This window comes from Emys orbicularis, chromosome 1 (genome assembly GCF_028017835.1).
Source record: "Emys orbicularis isolate rEmyOrb1 chromosome 1, rEmyOrb1.hap1, whole genome shotgun sequence".
Lineage (NCBI taxonomy): Eukaryota > Metazoa > Chordata > Testudines > Emydidae > Emys > Emys orbicularis.
In genome coordinates, this window is record NC_088683.1 from 257,249,838 (window position 1) to 257,272,853 (window position 23,016).

The 23,016-nt window shown below is 40.9% G+C and overlaps 1 protein-coding gene across 4 annotated transcripts in view; it reads right to left on the minus strand.

The window, feature by feature from the left end:
* MCF2L (MCF.2 cell line derived transforming sequence like) overlaps positions 1–23,016 on the minus strand; it is a 262,818-nt gene that overhangs the window by 30,617 nt on the left and 209,185 nt on the right. For all 4 annotated transcript variants that reach the window (XM_065400851.1, XM_065400844.1, XM_065400835.1 and 1 more), the window contains exons 5-9: positions 11,991–12,110; positions 10,612–10,728; positions 7,205–7,354; positions 5,474–5,598; positions 86–200 (exon numbers count right to left, since the gene is read on the minus strand). In XM_065400851.1, coding sequence (XP_065256923.1) covers positions 86–200; positions 5,474–5,598; positions 7,205–7,354; positions 10,612–10,728; positions 11,991–12,110 — 627 coding nt within the window. The remainder of the gene's footprint in view (positions 1–85; positions 201–5,473; positions 5,599–7,204; positions 7,355–10,611; positions 10,729–11,990; positions 12,111–23,016) is intronic.

A 23,016-nucleotide genomic window follows, 5' to 3' on the forward strand; every position in this document is an offset into this window, starting at 1 on the left:
AATCTGGGAAGTGTTTTTGGATCCTTTGGGAATGAAGGAGGTGACATAAATGTAAAATATTAAAACACCATCAAGAAACTCTCACCTCTCTAAAAGTTTGTTCAAAATTCCGAAGCTGTACACACTGCTCAAGCTTTTGTTGATGTTTAGCCCAAAATTCATCAAAGGCAATCTCTGTTTCATCTAATTGAGCCAGAAGCCTAAAAGAAAGTTCAGGATTAAAGAGACAATAGCATCTTTTAGTGGACAACTCAAAGCCTACCTTTAAGTAATCTTTTTCTAAGCAATCTGATGGACTATTGTTAGCAGTAGAGTAGCCAGTGTTCCTATACTACTAGGTAGCTTTTCCTCATTTTTGATATTGCATGTAAGTGGTTTCTTGAATAATACTGATGTAAAACAGAAATCCACCATGAATGTTAGCATTTATGGAAAACTGATAGCAGTGGCTAGATCTAGATGCAGCACATACCCACATCTAAGTTCTGGTTTGTGATACCCTTTATACTTCTCTCTCCTGTGCAGAGACTATTAATCTGCAGTTTTATGCTATATACAAGTGTGTAGTAGTGGCTGTGATAAATAAGAACTTGTTTCACTTGTAATTTAAGACAGGTTTGAACCCAAATGTTTTATGTCTATTTTACTGTTCAACCTACCTATGTATATAGACACGAATATTGCACTTAGCACTATGGTATCTGAGTACTTATCCTCACAATGTACATTTCTGTAATTAGGGTATAACAGTATGGCTGCAGGTCAGGACTGAGGTGTATTTTGCCTCACTTACAGCATCATAAAAATTCACCAGAATTTTGAAAAAAGATTTTAAAGCATTTAGGAGTTGGATGAATTAAAAAATTAAAATTAATTCAGAAGAGGAGTTTATATGGACTCTGTAGTCACTCCAGCTTTCCTCTGATATCACAGCTATGTGGGACATTTTGGATAAACTACTCAAAACAACAAACAGATGGCTTGTAGATAACTAATTGCAGTGATGGGAGAAATGAAGTTGCTTCTGCCAAACTCTGTTAGTTGGAATGCCAAGCTCTTCAAAATGAAACTGCATGGAAAATGTTGGAACTAAAGCAAATATATAGAAACACAAAATGACACACAGAAAACTTAAAATACCAACCTAGGGAAATTATCTATGTTTTGATAATACTGTTCAAATTTGTATCTCTGTGTTATGGTCATATAAAGGCTTAAAATTTGGCAGTAAATTAAGACAAAACACAGAGGAAAAGCCTTAAAATCTAATACTTAACTCTACAGGTTTGATTCTATTTTTTATATCAGGCACCTAGCAATTGCTTAAAAAAATGTTTAAGACCGTGTAAAAAGGCCAGCGATACACCAAAAGCTCTGCCCTCACCCATGCATAAGGTACTCCTGGTGGAATTCTGCATAAAAAATTAAAAATTCTCTGCCAAAAAATTAAAAATTCTGTGCACAATATTTTAAAATTCTACAAAATTCTGCAAATTTTATTTGTCAAAACAACAGTACATGATCATGCCGGTTTCAATTATTTTTAGGGCTGTCAAGCCATTAAAAAAATTAATCACAATTAATTGCACTGTTAAACAATAATAGAATACCATTTATTTAAATATTTTTGGATGTTTACTACACTTTCAAACATATTTCAATTACAACACAGAATACGAAGTGTATAGTGCTCACTTTATATTTATTTTTGATTACAAGTATTTGCACCGTAAAAAAACAAAATAAATAGTATTTTTCAATTCACCTAATACAAGTCCTGTAGTGCAATTTCTATCATGAAAGTTGAACTTACAAATGTAGAATTAAGTACAAAAAAACTGCATTAAAAATAAATCAATGTAAAAATTTAGAGCCTGCAAGTCCACCCAGTCCTACTTCTTGTTAAGCCAATTGCTCAGACAAACAAATTTGTTTATATTTGCAGGAGATAATGCTGCCCACTTCTTGTTTACAAAGTCACCTGAAAGTGAGAACAGGTTTTCTCATGGCACTGTTGTAGCCAGCGTCACAAGATATTTACGTGCCAGATGCGCTAAAGATTCATATGTCCCTTCATGCTTCAGCCACCCTTCCAGGGGACGTGCATCCATGCTGATGACAGGTTCTGCTCAATAACCATCCACAGCAGTGCGGACCGATGCATGTTCATTTTCATTTTCTGAGTCAGATGCCACCAGAAGGTTGATTTTCTTTTTTGGTAGTTCGGATTCTGTAGTTTCCACATCGGAGTGTTGCTTTTTTAAGACATCTGAAAGCATGCTTCACGCCTCCAGATTTTGGAAGGCACTTCAGATTCTTAAAGCTTGGGTCGAGTGCTGTAGCTATCTTTAGAAATCTCACATGGGTACCTTGTTTGCGTTTTGTCAAATCTGCAGTGAAAGTGTTCTTAAAATGAACAACATGTGCTGGGTCATCATCCGAGACTGCTATAACATGAAATATACGGCAGAACGTAGGTAAAACAGAGCAGGGGACATACATTTCTCCCCCAAGTAGTTCAGCCACAAATTTAATTAACACATTTTTTTAACGAGCATTATCAGCATGGAAGTATGTCCTCTGGAATGGTGGTCGAAGCATGAAGGGGCATACGAATGTTTAGTATATTTGGCACGTAAATACCTTGCAATGCCGGGTACAAAAGTGCCATGCAAATGCCTGTTCTCACTTTCTGGTGACATTGTAAATAAGAAGAGGGCAGCATTATCTCCTGTAAATGTAAACAAACTTGTTTGTCTTCGTGATTTTGTTTTTGAAAGCAATTATGTAACCAAAAAAAATATCTGCATTTGTAAGTTGCACTCTCACGACAAAGAGATTGCACTACAGTACTTGTATGAGGTGAACTAAAAAATACTATTTCTTTTGTTTATCATTTTTACAGTGCAAATATTTGTAATAAAAAATAACACTGATTTCAATTACAACACAGAATATAATACACCTCTACCCTGATATAAGGCGACCCGATATAACACTAATTCGGATATAACGTGGTAAAGCAGTGCTTCGGGGGGACGGGGCTGCGTGCTCCGGCAGATCAAACAAGTTCGATATAACACAGTTTCACCTATAACGCGGTAAGATTTTTTGGCTCCCGAGGACAGCGTTATATCGGGGTAGAGGTGTATATATGAAAATGTAGAAAAACATCCAAAATATTAATACATTTCAATTGGTATTCTATTGTTTAACAGTGCGATTAAACCTGCCATTAATCGAGATTAATTTTTTTAATCACAATTAATTTTTTTGATTAATCGACAGCCCTAATTATTTTGGCAATTTTTTTCAAAATACCTGTCAGCAGGTATGTCTGTAACAATACAGACACACACAAAAAATTCCCCAGAAGTAGAGAGCTAAAGAAACCCCTATGAAAACCCAGTTCCTGTTTCTCTGCCCCCTCCCCATCCTCCTCCCAGAGCCCAGCCAGGATGTCAGACACCAGGACTCCTCCCACCCTAGAGCCCAGATTACACCCCCCCAGAGCCCAGATGTGGGGCCCCCCCAGCCCAGATACTCACCCTCCCCCCAGAGCCCAGCCATGGCCCCCCTTTTCCCAGATACCCATGCCCACTCCCCACCAAAGCCCAGCCATGACCCAGCCCACACACCCGCCCTCCTACCCCCCAGAGCCCAGCTGTGCTTCCCTCCCCCCCCCCGCCTAGACACCCTCTACTCCTCAGAGCCCAGCCTGAAACAGCCTGATGCCGGGACCCAGACTTTATAGCGTTTCCTGCACACTGCAGTCTCCTTTCCTCAGGATGTGCGGGGAACTGCAACCGATGGGAACCCTCTAGCTCCCTCTCCCCTTGGCAGTGTCTTCTATGTGCAAGCTGGGCTCTGCCGGATCCAGTGGCCCCCAGAAGCACTGCAGCTCATTTCTGTGGGAGAAAGGAAATTCTGCGCAAACAACATTAAATTCTGCATTGCGCAGTGGCACAGAATTCCCCCAGGTGTAATTAAGGGAAAAGAACTCTCTCCATTTCAATCACCTTCTCAGACAAGGTCTGAGTAAATATATAGCGCTCTCTCTATGTACCCCAAGGTCAGCTAAGTTGGTCTCTTAAGCCCAAAGGGTTAGAGTTCCAGAGTCAAGAGCCCTCCACTGAGACCATCTTCCCTCCAGCCAGTTGTCATCTGTATAGTCCCAGCCAATCTCAACTGTCAGGTATGAGTGTGAGGAGATAGGAAGTCTCTAAACTAACCAGGAATCAAATAATAAAGTTCTTAATGGTCAAAACCTACACGCTGAATTGCCAGTCACAGTAGACTACAGAACAATGTTATGAGCCCTGCATCACACATTATAGCAAGGAACCACCACATTCTGTTCTGCATTAGCTGAAGTTTCTGGGTGGCCTTTTAACTTATCCCAAGCAGACCGCATTGCACTACTCAGTCTAGAGCAATGGCTCTCAAACTTTCCAGTCTACTGTACTCCTTTCAGGAGTCTTGAGTACCCCCAGGTTTCACCTCACTTAAAAAGTACTTGCTTACAAAATCAGACATAAAAATATAGAAGTGTCACAGCCACACTGAAAAATTGCTGACTCTCTCATTTTTACTATATAATTATTAAATAAATCAATTGGAATATAAATATTGTACTTACATTTCAGTGTATAGTATATAGAGCAGTATAAACAAGTCATTATCAGTATGAAATTTTAGCTTGTATTGACTTCTCTACTGCTTTTTATGTAGCCTGTTGCATAACTAGGGAAATGTCTAGATGAGTTGATGTACCCCCTGGAAGACCTCTGCGCACCCCCAGGGGTACACATACCTTTGGTTGAGAACCACTGATTTAGAGGTACCAAGGACATGAATGTCTCTGATGAAGTCTGTATCTGAAAGACTACAACCTTCTACCAGATGATGGAAGAAAAGCACTCTCTGCTACAGGTGCTATATGGACATGCAGAAACAGCTGGTGACCTAACACGACTCATAAGTTCTTAGTCATAAAAGGTGGACAAACACCCAAAAGAAGATGTCACTTCTGCTATCTCCCTCTTACTGCTTCCCCCAAAACAATATCACCCATCTTATCTGGATTGAGTTTCAGTCAGCCATCTCTCATACAAGTAGCAATCTTCTCCAGACAGTGGGACAGCTGATCAACTGCATCATCTGAACCAGATGAAATGGAGATACAGAGCAGAGTGTCATCAGTATGTTGATGGCACTGAAATCCAAACTGAATCCTTATCTCCCTCGCATGCAGACTGAGCAACAATGGAGAAAAAATAGAACCCTGCAGCACTTTGCTCAGAGGATTTGGAGCAGAAGAGCTACTGCCTACTAACACCTTCTAAATATTTACCACCTTGAATCACTTTGCCAGTTTGCTAACTACATGTATAAAAATTAAATACTAGAAAATAAAATAAAATAAATGTGTAAAATAAAAACTAATGCACACTCCATATTTCATTCACCTCACCTTTCCACAGTGGTTTGATTGTCAAGCTGATCTTGGTTGAGTTTGTAGTCAGGGTTCTCAGCAACTGGCTTTCTATTACTTTCAAGAATATCATGTCCCTCTTTTAATGCTAACCTCAAATCCTCCTGCAGAAAACAAAAAATAACATGTTTTAGTGGTCTTTCTAAAGAAATATTGCAAAGTACCATAGATAAAGTGTTCTTTATAGGAAGAATAGCGAGAACAATTTAATAAAGTAATTTGGCTAAGCAGCAGTTCTGCAGAAAAGGGCCTGGGGATTACAGTGGACAAGAAGCTGGATATGAGTCAGCAGTGTGCACTTGTTGCCGAGAAGGCTAACGGCATATTGGGCTGCATTAATAGGAGCATTGCCAGCAGATCGAGGGAAATGATTATTCCCCTCTATTCGGCATTGGTGAGGCCACATCTGGAGTACGGCGTCCAGTTTTGGGCCCCCCCACTACAGAAAGGATGTGGACAAATTGGAGAGAGTCTAGCAGAGGGCAAAGAAAATGATTAGGGGGCTGGGGTACATGACTTACGAGGAGAGACTGAGGGAACTGGGCTTATTTAGTCTGCAGAAGAGAAGAGTGAGGGGGGATTTGATAGCAGCCTTCAACTACCTGAAGGGGGGTTCCAAAGAGGATGGAACTCTGCTGTTCTCAATGGTGGCAGATGACAGAACAAGGAGCAGTGGTCTCAAGTTGCAGTGGGGGAGGTCTAGGTTGGATATTAGGAAAAACTATTTCACTAGGAGGGTGGTGAAGCACTGGAATGAGTTACCGAGGGAGGTGGTGGAATCTCCATCCTTAGAGGTTTTTAAGGCCTGTCTTGACAAAGTCCTGGCTGGGATGATTTAGTTGGGGTTGGTCCTGCTTTGAGCAGGGGGTTGGACTAGATGACCTCCTGAGGTCTCTTCCAACCCTGATATTCTATGATTCTATGATTAAAAGTACTGAAAGTTGAACCTCAACATTTTCCAAGCTTGTTCCATCCTCTCAAACCTGTGTTGGAAGTTTCATGATAACAGACACTTTCTCAAGATTTCCAGTGCTTCCGGTTGTGCCACAATTAACTGGAGATTTTTTGCTGCTGTATTCTGAAACTGCTGGCAAACTAGTTTTGGTTCAAGTTATTAATGTTTAAAAAAAATGTTATCTGAACTGGTTTGTCCATTCCTAATCAGAATTTCATATACACCTCTACCCCGATATAACGCGGTAAAGCAGTGCTCTGAGGGGGTGGGGGAGAGCTGTGCACTCCGGCAGATCAAAGCAAATTCGATATAACACGGTTTCACCTATAACGCGGAAAGTTTTTTTGGCTCCCGAGGACAGCGTTTTATCGGGGTAGAGGTGTGTGTGTGTATGTATGTGTGTGTATCTATCTATATCTATATATACGCACACATTACTACAAATAAAAAAAATGAAAATCTAAACATTCCCATTACTACATCTTTGGTTGTACAGCAATTTCCATTACAGAAACATAACATCATAATGTGTATGTGCTATATCTTCTTAGCTTCCAGGATTATTTTTGCAAGGAATAAAGATCCTTATTAAACTTCAAATATAGCCAGGCAGCTTTAAGAAGATTTCAAAGGTCTCACATTCTTAATATTATCTAAATATTTTCAAAAACTCTATTTTTCTATTGTATTTTTATTGCTAGTTATAATTAAAATGTGCTAACTAAAAGCAGGGTACTTTCATACGATATACCTACCTTCATTTTGTCCTTCTTTTCACTATGTGCTGCAAGAAGGGAGCTGGTTGATTGCACATCATTTGGTAGTTCTGTTTCAGCCAATTCGGTCCCAAAGGACTGAAGCATTTGAGCTGTTTGCTTAACCATTAGGGCGAAACTTTCTATGGCCTTTTGGAATATATAAAACCATTAAAGACATTTCATGCTCTGAACACACACACACAACCAGGGATTTCCCTACAGCCCCTCTTCACCCCCCCTGAATTTCCCCAACACCCCCCCCAGTTTTGTGAATTAGTTACATGCAGTGTTGCCAATTTAGTGATTGTTCGGAAATTTGAATTGAAATTGAAACATTAATACATACTTTAAATGCATATAAAGTGTATGATAAAATACATGTATCTGAAAAAGTATAATAGATTTGAAAAAGTATGAACAGACGAGCTTCCTTATACAGCTTTTGTTTTTATGATGATGTCAGTGCATTCATTTCGGTGATGTTGGCCAAATTATGATTTGTAAGCAAAGTCTAAAATGAGCTCTCCCTGACAGCTAGTGATGAGCTGGGGGCTGGGGGGAAAGGCTTCAGGACCAGATTGTATTTACAGTCACACCTAATCTACCTAGGTATCCAGCAAACAGAGCTGTGTTGCCCAAGTGATAGATTTTGGCTGGGGTTGGGTTACAAATCACTTGAATGCTTGTGTCTGTGTGTCTGAATGAAACGTTGTTATTCTTATTGTATGGGTAAAGGGCAGTAGAACTGTACTTAGCCTGTGCTGATTGAGGGCATCAAGAGAGAGCGTGGGGACAGGTGTTTTGCTTGATGGTCTGCCTGAGTCACAAGTACTATTTGACCTGCCCCTCTCCACTGTTTAAAGACAGAGCTGATTAGGCTTCATAGATAGTCTTTTGTTTTGTTAAGTGACCACTACAGCTGAAATCACTGATAATCAGGTCTAAGTGGAAGAGGGGGCCCCCCGTATGCACTAGCAGCAAGGTTCCCCCACTGAGAGCTCAGCTGAAATCACTGTGAGCTGGGTGGAACCTCAAGAGACATGCGAACAAACATGGGTGAGGCATCATATTTTCTATTTAAGCAAGAGATACCACACACTACAAACTGGAGGCCAATGTTAAGTGCATTGTCACTTGTTCATCCTGAAGTTGAACACTGGTTCCGAACAAGACCAGCAAATGCTCACTATCTTTCTGCAAGAAACTCAGCTGACTGGCTAGAAGCATATGGTGCAACAGTGAAAGACTCAACAGTTGAAAAAGTGAAGACCTCTCTCACCACATTCAAAAAATTTGCATACATGGCTGATGAATGCACCGATGCAAATGGGCAAGTATTAAGTCATTGTGTACGTTATCTTGATGTCAGTGGTAGGCCAACAGATGCATTTCTAGATGTTCAAGTTATAGAAGACACATAGGCTGCATCTGTGACAACCCACATCTTAAAAGAGTTAAATGCTTGTCAATTGGACCCCAAACAGATGGCTGCTTGTGCATTTGATGGAGTTGCAAACTTCTCTGGAAGACATGGTGGAGTACAAGCTTTGCTCAGAGAAAAGTGTAACCCTAATCTCTCCTACACACACTGCAGAGGCCATCTACTCCAACTAGCGCTAGTACAAGCTGCAGACTCTTCAAAAGACATTTAAAAAGCTATAAATTTAATGTCTTCATTATATTCTTTTTTCAGCAAGAGTCCAAAAAGACTGAGTATCTTGGAAAATATAGAAGATACACTGGGACTGAAGTTCAAATTAGTCCAACCTGGGAAAACCCTCTGGCTTTCTCATGAGCGATCCTTGGCTGTTGTCTTAAAATTACTCCAGCCATTATTACTGACTTTGGTAAGTATCTACCAAGATGGGATGGATCTAAGTAGTGAGGCTGGTGGATTACTTTTGCTACTATGTTCAGAGAAGACTATTGCCATTCTCTCTCTTGTAAGTCTATTGTTGAAACCACTTGGGTCATGAAACAATACCATCCAGGCATCTGCTACAACAGTAATAGATCTTTCTCCAGCAATAGAAGCTACATTTGGATCAATCAGAGAGCTATCCATTGAAAAAGTACTGGAAGAAGCAAAGACTTCAGTCCAGAAGTTGACTAATGAAGGCATTTATATTGAATCCTTAACTGAAGAGGACAAGAAGTGTTTAAGACAACTGAAAAAGTACACAGACTTGATTCTTAAAAATCTACAACAGCGACTTCTAGATTCTACTCAACCTCTACGTAGCTTTTACAGATCCCTGTCCTATAAAACACTGACAGTTGAGTGAAGTGAGGCACTACCAGCAATGGGGATGCCATGTGCTCAGGACAGAATAGAGAAATTGAACACAGAGTGGAATATCATACGACGAATGAATGAAGATTTGACTTCAACTTCTTTTTTAATCATCACTAGTGGCTCGACTCGATCTTTATGCTATGTTTCCTGGGATGAAAGAAGTAGGAATTCATCTCTTTCTACTCCCAGTCACAACAGTTACAGTTGAGTGTTCTTTTTCATCATTGAATAGAATTTTGTGTTCTGAAAGAAGTCGCCTTCTGCCTGATCATGTGAATGAACTAATGAGCATACCAATTGAAGGAATGGAAGTACTGGACACACGAGAAGCCACCAAAGATGAACGCGTTGTGTTCAAGAAGTTAATTAACAGAGTTGTGCAAAATTATAACAAGAAACCAAGAAGGATGTAGATGTCATACTTCATAGAATGCTTGAGTAGCCAACTTTAATTTGTGTGATGATTTCAAAACATGAGTTAAATCTAATAAAATAGTCATGAAACAGTTTTCAGTTTTTACTATGGTGCCATATAGCCCACCTTCACCCTCACGGTCTCACCCCCCATCGGCCCTGACACCTCCCCTCCCCCGGTAAATTCGAACCCCCCCTCCCCAATTTCAATTCCTGGGGAAAACACTGCCCTCAACCATAGTAAAATGCAAACTTTAGACTACAACTAAAAAGGTTGGCTTGAAAAAGTTTGTTTTAAAGAATATTTTGCTAGCAAGAGTTGTAAATAAAACACCTTCACCATTAGCTTCTTAACTGCATATTTTCTCTATGCTTATATCAGATGTATTTGCCACACATTTTTATAACCTGGAGTCATTTTTTAACTTGAGCTTTTCCCCCTCTCTTGTAATAATACCCACCCAGCCCCTGCCCCCCAGCCCCCAAACACCAATATTCCTTTGCTCTAAAACCCTAAGAAAACCACTCCCAAAGTTATTACTTATGTTATTTCTCGAAGATGATTAAGTTCCACTGAGATCATCTCCTCACTCAGTTGATGTCAGCTTGCATTAATTAGAATGTGTTTTATAAATGACAGTATAACACAGAAGGGCCCATTAAACTGCGAAAAATAAAAACAACTAAGGCTTACAGTGCGGTGAGAGAGCCATCTGTTATGGCAATAATCCAGAGTGCCACCAAGGTCTTCTGTTAGCTGTGTTTTGTCAATATAACCATGCAATTCTGTTACTGAGCCCAGCATTATGATCTGCAACCATAAAGGAGTAGAATTAATATGACCAAATAAATGACAAGACTCATATTAGGAATTTTGGGGCAAATCCTGCAGTCTTTACTCAGGAGATTGAAATCAAGGGAAGAAGCATAGGATGGATTTGTTCCCTTCATATATACAACAGCACACCAACTCAATAGTAGTTTATGCTGGAAGATGTTACAAATGTAATGACTACAGACATAACCACCAGCATTTTATTCAGGCTGAATAGCATGTGTTAAGTAAGGCATGTGTACTGTACAACATACAATCTTTGCTTTTGGCACACTACATATGGCTATTTTCCGAAAGCTATGGTATTCGGTTAATTCACGTCATACCAAGGACATCATAGGCATGTGGCTTAACTTGAGTGGAAAGGGAGAGAGACAAATTACAGCATGCAACTGGAGTTTTGAATGTTTGCTTTAGTTCTCAATTATAATCCAGTTTTTGACTTTGAGGAAGATGTCCCCCTAGTTAGGGTAAAAAGAGTCATTATCTATACAAAAGAAAGAGGTGTTTAAGAAAGTCATCACAGTCATATGACAAATCGTCCAGTGATACTATATTATGGGCCAGACGTAAAAAATCCAGGCTCCACTTTTCAGGAAAATATTATTGTGACTGCAAATTTTCACCCACAATTTTCAATGGCTATAAACTGATGTAGCTTAGACAGCTTTGGTATCTACTTTATGATTGCATTCAATCATATGATTGGACATTTAAGTAACATTAATTGTTCCCACAAATAATCATGGGCAAGAAAACAATGGAGGTTGGGTTGAAAAAAATCAGACCCTGTAGCTGTGTATCATTAAAAATTACATTACATATAAGGTGTTTTAGTTGAAAACAGCTGGGAATGAAATCATCCTCCTGCTGCTCAATGATGTAAACATACAAGATCTGCCACTACACAATAGATATACATGAACAAAATAGTCTTTTAAAAGTACATACACTATATTTTACATAACAAAGCTGTACATTTATAAATGTTAATATTAACTCTACGGTTTAGCTAAGTGCTTGATATTAGATTACTCATTTTATGTTTACTCACATGTTAAAATACTCTTATTTGTCTAAAAAGACTCCCTGGGAACAAAATACCAACATGGAACAGCACAGACAAATTGTTAAAGTAACATGTAAGCATTTCTTTTCCATTTGCTAATGTGCACATTGTCCAGATTAAGTACCTTAACAGATCACTGCTAGTATAGTTGAGGCAAAAAAATACTTACAGGTACCTTCATTTTAAATTCATCTCTGTTGAATTTGAAAGCGAGGTCTGAGAGAGTTCGGTGGATAAATCCTGTTGGGCGCAGAACAAGGACCAGCTGCAGGTTTCCTGGGAAAGATGCCTGTAAGTATCATTAAACAGGTGTGTTCCATTAATTTCTGTATCACTGGGTTCTATAAATGTATCTTTAGACTATATGCAACCCATGCTAAACCATTCCTGACTGTACCATACGTAAATGCTTCACTGAATAAAAACTCAACAAGGCCTGTAATCAGAACATTTTAAAACCTGCTCATCTATGAGAATTAGGATTTTAACTATTTTCCACCTTGGACTGTGAAGTGTTTGGATGATGAATTATACTGTCCAGAGCCATTATTACTGCTATGTAGTTGAAATAAATGTTATAGTTCAAAGACAGTAGATTGGAGGCTTATTAAAAACTTACAGGTGTAGTTCTTTTACAGTTATCTTTTTCCATTGCCATTTGAATGCATTATGATTATCTTTTCTGGTCTGTTTGTATACCTTGCCTATTGCTAGCCATGTGAACTATTATCACCATAATTGACTCTCTCAGGCATTAGCTTAAAGAGACCACCACAGCCAGTCTATCTGAAACAATGCTATCAAGATAATTTGTGTCTCCTGCTGCTTAGACTAAGTCACTCCACATTCAAAACTGTCCAGTAGTTTCCCCTCTCCCTCTGCATTAAGTGCAAGCTCTGTACAACTCTACTTTTGCCTACATATTTGCTCTCATCTCCACTTGCCTCCATTTCTCCTATCTGTACACTCCCTTTCCCACCTGTAAATGACACTCTGCATAGCAGGGAGGGCATCAGTTGAGAGGTAGTAGTTGAAGGAATATGTAGATTTTTCTATGTGAAGTGGTAACATTGGCGAACTGCTACTGTAAACAATGCTGGACAGGTGCCTGCTGTTCCTCTTTATCTGAGCTCATATCATCACTAGCTAGATAACTGCACTCTTTTTATGCCTTTTTCAGAAAGTCCTGGTGACTTGCAGAGACAAGGACATGACATAAGAGACATTCCTAAAACACATTTTAACTTTGCAAACTAGCCAACTTTTGAACGAGCAAAGGCAAAAGGACAGAAAAAAACCCACGTCACTCCAATCCAGCAGCATATTTGTTATGAAGCCCACTGTGTAGTAAGCAGACATAACAAACCACACAGTGCTTTCCTAATAGTGCTCCATGCCAACTTATTAAGAAGATAAACCATGAATTAATTTAATGTGTGGTTACTATGGGTTAATGTTCATTTATTGTACAAGTGTCAAATTCTTCACAATGTAAGTGAGAGGGGAGAAAAAATATAGAACAACTTTACTTAAAAAGTTAACATTTTATACTCCGAGGACACAGCTATGGATTTCCAGGTCAGGAAATGAGAAAATTGGTAGAAAGATTCCTACAATATGCAGGAAAAAAATTACTGTAAATTCTTTTTCATACGACACTAACAAATCCTTGGCCACCCAGGCTATTATTATTCATGCTGTGATAGTACCCGCAACATGATATGTCTTCTCCACACACACATTAAGACAGAGTCTCCGTCCCAAACAGCTCACAACTTAGGACTTCACGGTTATCACTATGGTGCCTGCTGTGGCCATTTGGAACATCACACCAGCACCATGGACAGACCTTGGAGCACCGGACTCTAAAAGCACACCCCTCTACCGACTGAATCGCCATTAGCTATTAGCAGTAAAGGAACTGACACAGTGGAACAGTTTGAATGCCATTCAGTAGATGGCAATGGTACACAGACATATCAATCAATTCACTGCAATACCAGTAAACAGCAGCATCACGTATTAACATCCTTACAGGCAGTATTGATCCATGAAGTGAGTCATTCCAGGAATAATGTTACCCTCCCATAGATAGGTTGGATATTTGTAGGATAGCCATGCGTGTGAAAGAAAGATCTCATATCTTCCTCTGCTGTCCATCACTAAGTGTCAGAAGAAGTGTTGAACTTCATCAGTTCAACATTTCCATCAGTTCTGTCATTTAGGAAGATAAATTTTCCTGGAACCACGTCTCTTTCTGGCAATTGATGCAGTGAAATTACTGCAGCCAAGATGTGCTGTCAATATCAGAGCACTAATGGAAGGTAAACATTGCCAAAAAAGTCAGCATTCACAATATATAAACGTTTGACCTCAGTGGATCTAAATATTCACATCCATGTGCAACTGACGTAATACTTCCTCCACATAAAGTATATTCCATGACCAGAACCCCTTTGGTGTGCAGGTGACTGAAACCATCTCGTACGTGTATACACTATTTACAATGGTGTGAAGAAATATTTGTGTAATAGTAATAATAATTTATATAGTGCCTCTCCTACAATGCTTCCCAAACTATATACTACATCTACCACCACTGAAATGTAGCCACCTGTGGAGTGGAAGACAGCAGCTAGCTATTCTTATTATTTAAATTATGGTAGAGCTCAGAGGCCCCAATCAGAATTGGTGGCCCATTATGTGGGGTGCTGAACAAATACATAGGAAGACAGTTCCTGCCCTGAAAATGTACAATCTAATATGAAATAAGATGAAACGAAGGCGGCTTATAAACCACAGGAAGGAAGGAGGACAAGGGCAATGAACGTAAGATTATGTGGCTACACAGAGTTCAAACTGAGCAACAGCTAACTTATCTTCTACCCATAGTTATAAATAAAAATAAAATTAGCTATCACCTGCTGAACAACCTAGTCATCACTGATATGTTGTGGATATTACAACAGAAGTGGGTCTGATGGAGGGATTTAAATGAAGAGAGCGTAGTGACCTTACAGATTTGCTCAGGGCATAAAACTTTGCACAACGATGATAGGAGAGGACATTTTGGCATGTGACAACTCTAAAAAAAGTGCCATGGAATATTTAGCGCCTGCACAAAATGGACAGGAACTCTGTTTTCAAGGTCTCATTTGAAGCACAATAAAATGCATAGTACTCAGTTTATCTGTCTTGTATGTCTGAAAACTGACTCGACCTGCTAAGAATTTAACTAGCAATTCCAGGGAGCGTAGGTTTCCCAAACCTAGGGCCTGACCCCATCCCATTGTGCTTCCAATTCAGGTCAATGGCAAAGCTCCCTTTGAGTTCAGTGGGAGCAGAATCAGACCCAAAGTCAACTGGAGTTTTACTACTGACTTCAGTGGAAGCAGTATTGGCTCCTGATGCCTAACCACTAAGCAAACCTCAGCAGCAGTAAAACAAGTTAATACACTGAATGTTCAAGAATTTACTGTATGTACTTCTCAACATCACAGAAGGCAATACGGTATTCCGACTGTATGATATCCATTTTTATGGCGCTCAAGCAGAATGCTACAAACCATGAAATGAGGTTGCACTGAATAGTATTTCAAACAGTTCAATTAGGTACTTAATGTTCTGTAACTAATGTACATTGTTACTAATAGTCTCTTTACTTAACCCACACTACAGTGGCCTTCTCATAGAAACAGGGTTTTTTTATTACATGGTTTTATTGATCCAAGTGATGTTTCTTGAAGGTAGTATAGTAACTCCTCACTTAAAGTCGTCCCGGTTAACGTTGTTTCGTTGCTGATCAATTAGAGAACACATGCTCGTTTAAAGTTGCGCAATGCTCCTTTATAATGTTGTTTGGCAGCCGCCTGCTTTCTCCACTGCTTGCAGAAAGAGCAGCCCATTGGAGCTAGCTGGTGGGGGCTTGGAACCAGGGTGGACCAGCAGCCCCCCATCAGCTCCCCTAAGCTCCCTGTGCAGCAGCCTCCCAGCAGGCTATCGATTAACGGGCAGTTCAGCTGTCCCTCCCCCCACTGCCATGTGCTGCTCCTGCCCTCGGCCTTGAAACTGCTCCCGGGAGCCTCCTGCTTGCTGTACAAGGGGGGAGGGAAGAGGAGGGCTAATGTCAGGGTGTCCCCCTTCCCCCTGCTCCCCCGCTTACCTCATCTCCATAGAGCAGGGGGGAGACATGACAGGGCTCAGGACAGAGGGAGCTTGCTGGCAGCACGGGCTGTCTCAACTTGCTGATCTACTTAAAAAGGCAGTGTATTTCGAGCGGGGTCAGCATACTTAAAGGGGCAATGCTCATCTCTCTCTCACACACAGGTGAGAGTCGGTCTGCCATGCTGTCTCCCCTCCCTCCATTTGTGCTGCTTTGTAGAGTGTGAGGCTACATTAACAACGTGTTAACCCTTGAGGGCTCAGCTGTTCTAGTTCATCATTTAGCAGTAAGGCATCACTGGGAAATATCCCACCCTCTGACTTCACCGCTTCAACCAAGCTTCACAATCATCATTGCTGTGTACAGTATTAAATTGTTTGTTTAAAACTTATACTGTATGTATATAATATAGTCTTTTGTCTGGTGAAAAAAATTTCCCTGGAACCTAACCCCCCCTATTTATATTCATTCTTATGGGGAAATTGGATTTGCTTAACATCGTTTGGCTTAAAGTCGCATTTTTCAGGAACATAACTACAATGTTAAGCGAGGAGTTACTGTACAGTTTCAGTGTACATGGGAATCTGCCATTTCTTGCGAGGTATTCTCACACCTATTACCCACAGCTATCAATAAGGAAAAAGAAAAAGAAACCCTAAATAACCAGGAATAATTTCCACAAATAGTATCTTCCAAGTCTAAAATCTTTAATTAACTTATTTAACATTTCCCCCTAAAACGTTATTTCAGGAAGTATACTCTGCACGCCTTTTAGAGAGGGACAATTCAGTTTAGGATCAAAATTCAGGGTTTGTAATTTCTGAAGTGCATTACAGAACCAAATAATTGATTTTATTTCATTAAATTAAAAATAATTCAGAGTGAGAACAGTTTTTGTTTTTAAAATTTAAAAACATTCCCTGCACTGTTGTGAACCATTATGCTGGCATTGGAGAACCGAAAATTGAAAGTACCTACAAACATAAGTGGTAATGACCAGCGTAATTTTATTGTCCAAGCAGAGTGAAATTCCCAAAGTAAACAAATAGCATAACACGATGAAAAGAAAGATACCTATTTTAAATTATTTCTCTTTAATAATCTGTTCTGTATAAAGTTAACTTTATAAAATATCTATGAGGAAGAGGTCTGTGTGTAGCTTGAAAGCTTGTCTCTCTCGCCAACAGAAGCTGGTCCAATAAAAGATATTACCTTACTCTATGACTAAATCATGACAGAATCTCTTTAATCTCTCACATTTAACATTCACCATCTTCACACAGTGGCTCCTCACTTCTGACTAGGATGGCAATGCTGTGTAAGACTCCTCCAAAATCCATGTTTGTGCTCTACATTGTGTAGGCTAACAAAGACGTTTCTGAGTGGCTCTTATCTTTGGGTATGTCTGCCTACACAGCAGCTAGAACCATGCCTCCCAGCCGAAGTGAACACACTTGTGCTAGCAGAGCTTGAGCTAGCATGCTAAAAATAGCAGTGTAGACATTGTGGCTTGTGCTTTCAAGCTTAGGGGGTCAGATGGGCTCCAGCCCAAGCTGCAGTGTCCATACTGCTATTTTTAGCATGCTAGATCGAGCCTCGCTAGCGTGGGTCTGTCTAACAGAGCAGGAAGGCTCGCTCCCAGCTGCAATGTTGATGTACCCCTAGAGGCTACAATAAAGCAGTTTATACTGGCCTAGGAGAATCCTGAATCCATTCCATGATTTACATTCTCTCCTATTACCACAGTAAACAGCTGCTACACCACTGGACCAGCCCACTCCCTGTAGTATTTATATGCACAGTGAAGCCAAAAAGAAGGTTTTGAAGGGAAATCGTACTGAAAAGGATGCCAACTTTCTTGATAAGTAAAAGATGAAGGGAATCTCCTCCTGTATGTCTGAGTCAGTGTTGCTAGATCCTGCCACAGTTATGAAGCTGTTAAAAAAGTGGCAATTTGTAACACTGAATCAATACAAACAAGTTAGATACACTCGCAGAATGTACATAAACACACACATGCGCAAGTTAAAGCTCAATTATACAGAGGTCTCATGAGGCCCACACGCCACCTTTGGATAACCTCGATGGTCATCAGTTTTTCAGTTTATGCAAAATCCTTAAAAAAAAAAAAAAAATCATACTTCTGACTGAAATGTTCATCATCTATGATGGTCAGAAATAACCCCTAAGATGACTAGAACTGAAAGAGCAGAGAAAAAATACTTTCTCTACGGTTGTTTGACAGCACTTTGTACAGAGCCAGATTAACTGTTACCCTTGTATAGTTAGGTGGGTCCCAATCTTGCAAGCAGATTCCATGCAGGTGGCTGTGGTGGGCTCTTATGGAGCCCATTGGCTTCAATGGTGGGGTCATCCACATGGAGCCTTAGTTAGTTTCAGCTTGTGTTTGTATGAGCTTTTCATATAGCAGGGGAGAGAAAAAAAATATTGCAAAACCACACAAACTGGCCGAGGGATTCATTGGTCAGCACAGCCCCTGACACTACTCTTAGTCCCACTGGATAATCTATTCCATTTGTTCATTTAAACACACACCCCTCCATCTCTCTACCTTATTGTGCATCTATAGATTCCTGGCTTTGACACCATCCATGTCCAGTCCAATGGAGAACAGCATGGCCTTTCAGATTTGGGGAAATTTCTTTACATATAGTACACCCACTAAATCAGAGCTTTCCAGTAAATGAAGATCAGTTACGGCCCCAGGAACTGTACCGTGCTTTCCATTGTCCTCTGGGTGTCCCAAACCTGGAGCACTGAAGAGCTGCCAGCTGGCTGAATGAAAGAGGAGCAGCCCACTTACTGGCTTCCCCAAGGCTTCTGTTAAGTGCTAGGAAGTAGGCTGCTCCTCTCCAGCTGGTCAGACTTGAGGAAGCCGCCTTTGAGCTGCTCCCTTCCTCTCAAGTGACGGGAAGCTTCCCACTATGCTGCAATTTGTGGAAAGCGAAAGTACCTACAAACAAAAATCAAATCCAGCTATGTTTAAAGCAGAATTTAAAGTGAATAAATGTATATATAATCTTAATGATAGCTTGGAAGGTTATTGAAATGCAAGCTTCCTATGGCACCAAAACTCACCCTAGGATTAAGAAGCTCTGGTGGAGGGTTGATAAAGAGCATTCTATGCTTCATTACTATGCTGGATACTAAGATGATGAGCAACTGTAGAATGGGTATAGTAAACATCACCTGGGAAGAGCAGAATTTCTACTTTCTATAGCTGACAAGTTCACAGTTCATCAATCCATCTTTTCCCCAAGGAACTACAGTACAACTCGATCTGCTGCCACTGCTTTTCTTTGTTCTACTCTGACTGACAATTGGCTAATCCAAAAGACAGTTTTTAAAGACTTCCCACTTTTCAGCTGAATAAATAACTGCATTCAGAGATGACATCTGACAAGTATGTGAACCATCAAAATGAGAGAGGGCTAGAAACTGACTAGTATCACGCATTTCACATGACAAGGTCAGATCCATATTTTAGATATTTAAAATATTTGGACTAGAATGAGTAGTCGTGAAATCTCATTTTATGTACAGTACCTCAATATATCTACATTTTCCTGTAATAACCCAAAATGTTATGCAATTTCATTCCTTCTACATTCACCTGTATATAGCAAGTCAGAAGACATTGTATGCCAGAATTCCTGTATATAAAGCAGCAAGCAGGTACTTCTGTTGAAACTACATTAACAGTGTAAATTGCCAGAATCACCCAACATGGTTTAATGGCAGATTCCTGCACAAGATGAGCTCTCTTATATGGGCTTTTTGTCGGGAAGTTTGAGTTAGATGAGCTTAGAGGAATATCTTTAATTTGAAATTCTAGTCAGTTTAAAAAACATAAGTAAAAGTAGTTCTAGGCACCAGGTCTGTCCTCAAGTTTCCCTGATAATGCTTGTAGCTTTACAACCCCATTCAAAAAGTATTTTTCTCTCCTCTTTGTGGGTGTTAAAAACCCATGTAATAAAAGAGAAAACTGACTGACTATATCAGGGAAATAGTGAAAATGTCTATACACAAAATGCTGTTAAATTCACAATGTAAACAAACAAAAAGAAATAGTTAAATTGAGAGAAGTGTAATTAACAAATTTTTTTTATCTCATCTTTAAAAAAAACCCTAAGTTTTCCACAATCAGAAATATCTCAACACATACAAAACAATATACAGACAGAAAATGAACATAATCGTATTCTTTGTTGCTGACACAATCACTGCCACGCCTAAGATATCACAATGCCTATAAAATATCAGCTGCTGAATGGAGAGCAGCTGGTTTAAACTCAATCCATGCAAGCCCAAAGCGATGGTGGTTGGTTGGGGGACATACTGTGAAGAACTAGCTGGAACATTTTCCCCCAACTCCCAGTCCCATGAAGTCATACAGCCCCCACTCTTCAAAATGGTTCAACAGGACAAGTCCTGTTTGACTCATCACTAAGCTTGTATGACTATGTAACATCAGTTACTAAAAACCATCATCATCTTTTATCCCCAGCTCACTAGGAAATTTCACTCCCTCTGGACCAGGTCTTGGCCACAGAGATCAATATCTAGATTACTATAATTCACTGTATCTGAAGCTGACTGTAAAAACAATGCAAAGGCTCTAGATAGTACATGTGACTGCCAGGTTCGTCAATGTTTTTTTAGGCTGTGGTCAGCACATCAGATCCATGCTCTAGTCCAGGGATTGGGAATGTTTGGCATGCGGCTCGCCAGGGTAAGCCCCTTGGCAGGCCGGGCTGGTTTGTTAACCTGCCGCGTCCACAGGTTCGGACGATCGTGGCTCCCACTGGCCGCGATTCGCTGTCCCAGGCCAATGGGGGCTACAGGAAGTGGCGCAGGCTGAGGGATGTGCTGGCCACTGCTTCCCGCCGCCCCCATTGGCCTGGAGCCGCGAACCGCGTCCAGTGGGAGCCGCGATTGGCTGAACCTGCGGACGCGGCAGGTAAACAAACCAGCCCGGCCCGCCAGGGTGCTTACCCTGGCGAGCCGCGTGCCAAAGGTTGCTGATCCCTGCTCTAGTCCCTCCACTGGTCACCAGTCCACTTCTGCTGCCGGTTTAAGGCCTGGGTCCTAATCTTCAAAGCAATTAATGGATCAAGCCCCAGTTACATGAGAGACTGAGCTATGAACCACTAAGAGAGCTGCACTCCTACAGGACAATGCAGCTCACAAAGCCCAATACGAAGCGTATAAGAAGTGAATACAAAGCATTCTTAGTCAAGGGGAACCAGACATGGAACAAACTTCCAGAGCAGATTAAATGAATCCAGAGTCTGGTCACCTTTAGGAAATGCTGCAAAGCGTTACTATTTGATAACGCTTTTCTATCATAAACAGAGGGTACACACATCATCAGTCACTCCCTCCAACCCATCAAACAACAAAAATTAAAAAAAACCTACCCCAAGTTATAGTCTTATAAACTGAAGGAGAGCCAGAGACACTGAGAAGTCCATCAGGGACTTCACCACTGCTAACAGACTTTTGGAGGAAGACACCTCAGATATGCAGCTTATGGATGGCAGTATAAAACCCTAAAATACGATAGGAAAAGAGAGATCCACTTTTCAACTCTGGTGTCAGGGCCTCTCTTTTCGGAGATTCATTGATAATCTCTTGTCTCAGCACTGACTATCCAGGGGTGTTACATAAAACTCCACAGGTGAAATATTTTGCTCCTAATTGAATTCTCAGTCAGAAGTCTTGCCTTGTTTGCACAATCCTATCCAACTGCTCAGGTTGTGAGAGCAGGATAGTTAAACAGGGCTGTGACGGGGGTGTTCACTCCACACTACCCTGAAGGGGTTAAGGTGGCTCAGAAGGAGCTAATTAACCCAGTAGGCTTCACCTGGGGAGAGATTTAGGCTTGATTGACAAGCCCTAACTGGAGATGGAGCCCATTGGGACAGAAGTACGAGAGGGCTTGTGTAAAGCCAGGAAGTGAGAGCAGAAGGGGGCTGTAGTGGGGAGGTCTGCAGTCACTCTCTGGGCCTAGTGAGGAGAAAAGGAGGAAACCCAGAGGTGGAGCAGAAGCCCTGGCATCCTGACCTTGAGGGAAGGGTTTACCTAGAGTGGTGGTGTAGAAGAAAGCTTGTGGAGGGCGGAGTAGGAAGAGGCTCCAGGGAAACAGGAGCAAAGGTTGAGATGGTGCAGACCTTGGTTGCTGATAGTAGGGTCCCTGGGTTAGAACCTAGATTACCAGGTGAGCCCAGGTTCTCCTACCAGCCACTAGGAAAGTGGCACAGTCGTGACATGGCACCCAGACAGCTAGTCCAGGAAGACTGTTACCTCGGAAGGAAGAACTGTATAGTGACCTGGCCAGAGGGCCAAGCCATGAAGAGGAAGCACTGTGACTCCTAGAGAGCAAGAGGGGGCTGAGGTACAATCTGAGAGAATACTGGGCAGAGCTAATTCCCAGATGCACCCATGAGATGATGCTTGAGCAGGAAGAGTGCCCCATCACAAATTGATGGATAATGGGGGCATGAAGGTCGCCCCAACACAAGGGGAATGTGAAGGCCTGTAGCAGGAAAAGGAGACTATGTAGCCCACCATGTATGGAGGCCTTCTTTGCAGAGGGCAGATATACTCTCCTGAGCCGGTCCCCAGAGTTGAGGCTTCCACTGAAGGTGGTTGACAACAGAGGATCAAGGCCCTACTTTATACAGGTTGTCATAAACATACAGCTAAGGGTAACATAAAATCCTTCCTGAGCAGCTATACTGAATCTTTATCTGCAAGGGGTTAAGAAGCTCAAATAACCTGGTTGGCACGTGACCAAAAGGGCCAATAAGGAAAGAAGATACTTTCAAATCTGGGGGGAAGGTTTTGTTTGTGCTCTCTTTGTTTGTTCCCTCTCTGGACAGATAGAGAGAGACCAGTCAGGAAAAACAGCTCCTGAAAACATACCTGAAATGAGCATATAAAAGATTACAAAAATTGTAAGTAAGGGCAAGGAAATGCGTTAGATTATCTTTTGTTTTAGCTTGTGAAT